This window comes from Pseudophryne corroboree, chromosome 2, assembly GCF_028390025.1.
Source record: "Pseudophryne corroboree isolate aPseCor3 chromosome 2, aPseCor3.hap2, whole genome shotgun sequence".
NCBI lineage: Eukaryota > Metazoa > Chordata > Amphibia > Anura > Myobatrachidae > Pseudophryne > Pseudophryne corroboree.
In genome coordinates, this window is record NC_086445.1 from 857,867,708 (window position 1) to 857,874,112 (window position 6,405).

The 6,405-nt window shown below is 43.1% G+C and overlaps 1 protein-coding gene across 1 annotated transcript; it reads right to left on the bottom strand.

Moving 5' to 3' along the window:
- Nucleotides 1-4,316: 4,316 nt before the first annotated feature.
- LOC135049884 (uncharacterized) lies at nt 4,317-6,112 on the bottom strand. The gene has a single exon (XM_063955842.1). It carries the CDS (start codon nt 6,110-6,112, stop codon nt 4,739-4,741), a length of 1,374 nt encoding a protein of 457 aa, XP_063811912.1. The 3' UTR covers nt 4,317-4,738.
- Between the last annotated feature and the right edge of the window lie 293 nt (nt 6,113-6,405).

Genomic DNA, 6,405 nt, shown 5'->3' on the forward strand with positions numbered 1-6,405 from the left:
AGAGTCCAATTGGGGTAAGCCATTCTGCGATGATGTTCCTCAGTTTCCGTAAGAGGTTGTCAGCTGTGTGCCTCTTACGGAAAGCGGTGATACATAGCGTAGCCTGCCTAGGAACGAGTTGGCGTTTGCAAGATGCTGCTACTGGTGTTGCTGCTGTTTTTGCTGCGGGAGACAATACATCTACCCAGTGGGCTGTTACAGTCATATAGTCCTTAGTCTGCCCTGTTCCACTTGTCCACATGTCTGTGGTTAAGTGGACACTGGATACAACCGCATTTTGTAGGACACTGGTGACTCTTTTTCTGATGTCTGTGTACATTCTTGGTATCATCTGCCTAGAGAAGTGGAACCTAGATGGGATTTGATACCGGGGACACACTATCTCCATCAAATCTCTAAGTGCCACTGAACTAATGGTGGATACTGGATGCACCTCTAACACCAACATAGCTGTCAAGGCCTCAGTTATCCACTTTGCAAAAGGATGACTGCTGTCATATTTCATCTTCCTCACAAAGGATTGTTGGACAGTCAATTGCTTACTGGAAGTAGTACAAGTGGTCTTCCGACTTCCCCTCTGGGATGACGATCGACTCCCAGCAGCAACAACAGCAGCGGCAGCAACAGCAGGCGTACCACTCAAGGATCAGTGACATGGCCTGCAGGACTACGGACGTTCCTGACTGAGGAGGAAGTTGACGTTGAGGGAGTTGGTGCTGTGGCTTGCAGGAGCTTGGGTACAGGAGGAAGAAAGGATTTAGGTGTCAGTTGACTGCTTACGCTCTTACCCAAAGTTTCACAACTTGACACTGACTTCTGATGAATGCGCAGCAAGTAACTTATAAGGGAGGATGTTCCTAGGTGGTTAACATCCTTACTCCTACTTATTACAGATTGACAGAGGCAACAGATGGCTTGACACCTGTTGTCCGTATTTGTGGAGACATAATTCCACATCGAAGAGGTAGCTTTTTTGGTAGTTTGCCCAAGTATCACAATGGGCTTCTTCGTCCCAATGACAACAGGTGTCTCCCCCGTGGCCTGACTTAAACAAACCACATCACCATCAGAATCCTCATCGTCATCTTCCTCCTCAGCGCCAGCAACACCCAAATCCTCATCCTGGTGTACTTCAACAGTGACATCTTCAATTTGAATATCAGGAACTGGACTGTGGGTGCTCCTTCCAACACTTGCAGGGGGCGTCCAAATGGTGGAAGGAGCCAACTCTTCCCGTCCAGTGTTGGGAAGGTCAGGCATCGCAACCGCCGACACACTTGGACTCTCCTTGGGGATTGTGATACCATCTCAGAGCGCATAGTTCTTTGTTGTGCTCTTTCCAGCTTAACTCTTAATTTTTTCTAGCGGGAGGATGAGGACTTCCATCGTCATGTGAAGCTGAACCACTAGCCATGAACATAGGCCAGGGCCTCTGCCGTTCCTTGCCACTCCGTGTCGTAAATTGCATATTGCCAAGTTTACGTTTCTCCTCAGACCATTTAAATTTCTTTTTTTGGTCCATTTTACTGAACTTTGGCTTTTTGGATTTTACACGCCCTCTACTATCACATTGGGCATCGGCCTTGGCAGTTGATGGCATTTAATTATCTATGTCATGGCTAGTGGCAGCAGCTTCAACACTAGGAGGAAGTGTTTCTTCTTGATCTTTCCCTACTTTCTCCTCAAAATTTTTGTTCTCCATTATTTTTGGGGAGTTATATGAGACAATGGGGGTCATTCCGAGTTGTTCGCTCGCTAGCAGATATTAGCAGCATTGCACACGCTAGTCCGCCACCCTCTGGGAGTGTATCTTAGCTTAGCAGAATTGCGAACGAAAGATTAGCAGAATTGCGAATAGAAAATTCTTAGCAGTTTCTGAGTAGCTCGAGACTTACTCCTACACTGCGATCAGTTCAGCCCGTTTCGTTCCTGGTTTGACGTATCAAACACGCCCTGCGTTCGGCCAGCCACTCCCCCATTTCTCCAGACACTCCCGCGTTTTATCCTGGCACGCCTGCGTTTTTCCGCACACTCCCTGAAAACGGACAGTTTCCGCCCAGAAACACCCACTTCCTGTCAATCACACTCCGATCACTTCAACGATGAAAATTCTTAGTGCGGACGTGAGTAAATCTACTAAGTTTTGTGCTAAAATACTTTAGTGCATGCGCACTGCGTACCATGCGCATGCGCATTTTTGCCTTAATCGCTCCGTTGCGAAAATCGGCAACGAGCGATCAACTTGGAATGACCCCCAATATGCAGCACAGGAATGACTGATGAGACAGGACACTACCACTGGTCTGATGCAGCACAACAGGTTGTTGTTATAATTGTTATATTGCAGCAGTGGACGTATAGCAGCAGCATATATCATCACTGGAATTACTGATGACACAGGACACTACCACTGGTCTGATGCAGCACAACAGGTTGTTGTTATAATTGTTATACTGCAGCAGTGGACATATAGCAGCAGCGTATATCGGGGGTATTTCTGAGTTGATCGCAGCAAGAACTTTGTTAGCAGTTGGGCAAAACCATGTGCACTGCAGAGGAGGCAGATATAACATGTGCAGAGAGAGTTAGATTTGGGCGGGTTATTTTGTTTCTGTGCAGGGTAAATACTGACTGCTTTATTTATACACTGCAATTTAGATTGCAGATTGAACACACCACACCCAAATCTAACTCTCTCTGCACATGTTATATCTGCCTCCCCTGCAGTGCACATGGTTTTGCCCAACTGCTAACCAAATCCTGCTGCGATCAACTTGGAATTACCCCCATCGTCACTGGAATTACTGATGACACAGGACACGACCACTGGTCTGATGCAGCACAACAGGTTGTTGTTATAATTGTTATACTGCAGCAGTGGATATATATCAGCAGCGTATATCGTCACTGGAATTACTGATGACACAGGACACTACCACTGGTCTGCACAACACAGCACCACTTTATACAGCTACACTGGATATGTGGCAGAAGAGAACACCAATACTGTGACTTGCTGGACTGATGCAGCACAATACACTGACTACACTGGGCTGGTCTGCACAACACAGCACCACTTTATACAGCTACACTGGATATATGGCAGCAGAGAACACCAACACTGTGACTGGCTGGACTGATGCAGCACAATACACTGACTACACTGGACTGATCTGCACAACACAGCACCACTTATACAGCTACACTGGATATATGGCAGAAGAGAACACCAACACTGACTGCCTGGACTGATGCAGCACAATACACTGACTACACTGGACTGGACAACACTTGCCACCCCACTTTCCCGTCCCAACACACAGACACTGAACACTGAGGACATGTCCTCTCTATACACTCTCCGAGACTGGAGTGAAAATGGGCGCGACGCGCGGCTCCTTATATGGAATCCAAATCCCGCGAGAATCCAACATCGGGATGATGACATTTTGCCGCATTCGGGTTTCCAAGTCAGGTGGGAAAACCCAAGCCGGACTCGGATCCGGGCTCGGAAGGCAAAGTTCGGTAGGGTTTGGTTCTCTGAGAACCGAACCCGCTCATCTCTACACACAATATTAGAATTCAGAGATCTCGGTTACATATATTTGCGCAAATGTTTGAATAGATTGATGGACAGACAGACAATTAAATTTTTTTACCTACATGAACATTTAAGAACCACAATTTCTCCAATGTCCCTTTAAATGTGCAAATGCTTTTACATTTGAGCCAAGAGCATTTCAAGGTGCACACCAAATTCAGGTCCTTTTTGAAAATAACCTAAGTAAAAGTACAGGTTGAGTATCCCATATCCAAAATGCTTGGGACCAGAAGTATTTTGGATATCGTATTTTTCTATATTTTGGAATAATTGCCTACCATAATGAGATATCATGGTGATGGGACCCAAGTCTAAGCACAGAATGCATTTATGTTTCATATACACCTTATACACACAGCCTGAAGGTAATTTTAGCCAATATTTTTAATAAGTTTGTGCATTAAACAAAGTGTGTGTACATACACACAATTCATTCATGTTTCATATACACCTTATACACACAGCCTGAAGGTCATTTAATACAATATTTTTAATAACTTTGTGTATTAAACAAAGTTTGTGTACATCGAGCCATCAGAAAATAAAGGTTTCACTATCTCTGTCTCACTCAAAAAATTCCGTATTTCTGAATATTCCGTATTTCGGAATATATGGATATGGGATACTCAACCTGTATTTGTGGGTTGTCAGATGTTTGAAAATGACACAGACGAAAACAGTGAAACACTTAATGAAATTTTATTTTTGTGTTAGAATCCAAAAGTAGATATTCTTATGTGCTTAATCCACACTTAGCAAGCAAGGAATACTTTGATCACCTTAAATCCTCCCCTTGGTCAGTACAAATATTTAGAACCCCAAAACCATTTTAGCACTCAGATCAATATACTTTGACAGAAAACTTGCATGAGATAGTCATATGACTTTACAAAAGGATTTCCACTGTGGTTTCCCAATTTTTCCCTTCATAAACTAATTTTACTGTTATATTTTAGAGAGCCCATAGGAATATTAATACCAGTTTAACCTATATAACCTTTTGACAGATAAAGCTAGCATCTTCATGCTTGCAATGTTCATAGGTGACTTGTTTTTTTTTTCCAGCTCTGATAACCACCTTTGAGTTGAGGAAATGAATGTAATGTAGATTATTTCTGGATGTCTGAAGTCACAGATCTATATACCACCTCTCAAGCGAAGCACAAGATGAAGGGTGGATTCTTTCTGGATGTTGTAGTCACAGAGAGTGCGCCCATCTTCCAACTGCTTCCCAGCAAAAATCAACCTTTGCTGATCTGGTGGAATTCCTTCTTTATCTTGGATCTTACATTTGACATTGTCAATGGTATCACTGGGCTCAACTTCAAGGGTGATTGTCTTCCCAGTAAGAGTTTTGACAAAAATCTGCATACCACCTCTCAGACGAAGAACAAGGTGAAGGGTGGATTCTTTCTGGATGTTGTAGTCAGCAAGACTTCGTCCATCTTCTAGCTGCTTTCCAGCAAAGATCAATCTCTGCTGATCTGGTGGAATTCCTTCTTTATCTTGGATCTTACACTTCACATTCTCAATAGTGTCACTAGGTTCTACCTCTAATGTGATTGTCTTCCCAGTAAGAGTTTTGACAAAGATCTGCATACCGCCTCTCAAACGAAGCACAAGGTGAAGGGTGGATTCTTTCTGGATGTTGTAGTCAGCAAGGCTTCGTCCATCTTCAAGCTGCTTTCCAGCAAAGATCAGTCTCTGTTGATCTGGTGGAATTCCTTCTTTATCTTGGATCTTACACTTCACATTCTCAATAGTGTCACAAGGTTCTACCTCCAATGTTATTGTCTTCCCAGTAAGAGTTTTGACAAAGATCTGCATACCGCCTCTCAGACGAAGCACAAGATGAAGGGTGGATTCTTTCTGGATGTTGTAGTCACAGAGAGTGCGCCCATCTTCCAACTGCTTCCCAGCAAAAATCAACCTTTGCTGATCTGGTGGAATTCCTTCTTTGTCCTGGATCTTACATTTAACATTGTCAATGGTGTCACTGGGCTCAACTTCAAGGGTGATGGTCTTGCCTGTCAGGGTCTTCACAAAGATCTGCATACCACCTCTCAGACGAAGCACAAGGTGAAGGGTGGATTCTTTCTGGATGTTGTAGTCAGCAAGGCTTCGTCCATCTTCTAGCTGCTTCCCAGCAAAGATCAATCTCTGCTGATCTGGTGGAATTCCTTCTTTATCTTGGATCTTACACTTCACATTCTCAATAGTGTCACAAGGTTCTACCTCCAATGTGATTGTCTTCCCAGTAAGAGTTTTGACAAAGATCTGCATACCGCCTCTCAGACGAAGCACAAGGTGAAGGGTGGATTCTTTCTGGATGTTGTAGTCAGCAAGGCTTCGTCCATCTTCTAGCTGCTTCCCAGCAAAGATCAATCTCTGCTGATCTGGTGGAATTCCTTCTTTATCTTGGATCTTACACTTTACATTCTCAATCGTGTCACAAGGTTCCACTTCCAACGTGATTGTTTTTCCAGTAAGAGTTTTGACAAAGATCTGCATGATTGTCTGGAATGCAAATTAAATATAAATAAACATATCTTAGTGAAAATACATTTCACATATACTATCTTATTTAATTATTGTATTTTTTGTTTTGTTTTTAATGTAAATGTGGTGCTAATTTGTTAAACTACATATAAAGATTTTGTCTTACATACAGTATTGAAAGATATAAAGGTGTTAACTGTAATTTGCCCTTAAAAGCATGTGGAATTCTAGCACATTTTCAGCCAGGATTAAAAGCATTGATAAGGGACATTGTAAAACACTGAAATGATCTACTGCTGTAAGCC

Coding starts and splice junctions, on each gene's coding strand:
- LOC135049884 (XM_063955842.1), bottom strand. CDS start 6,112: ATGCAGATCTTTGTCAAAACTCTTACTGGAAAAACAATCACGTTGGAA.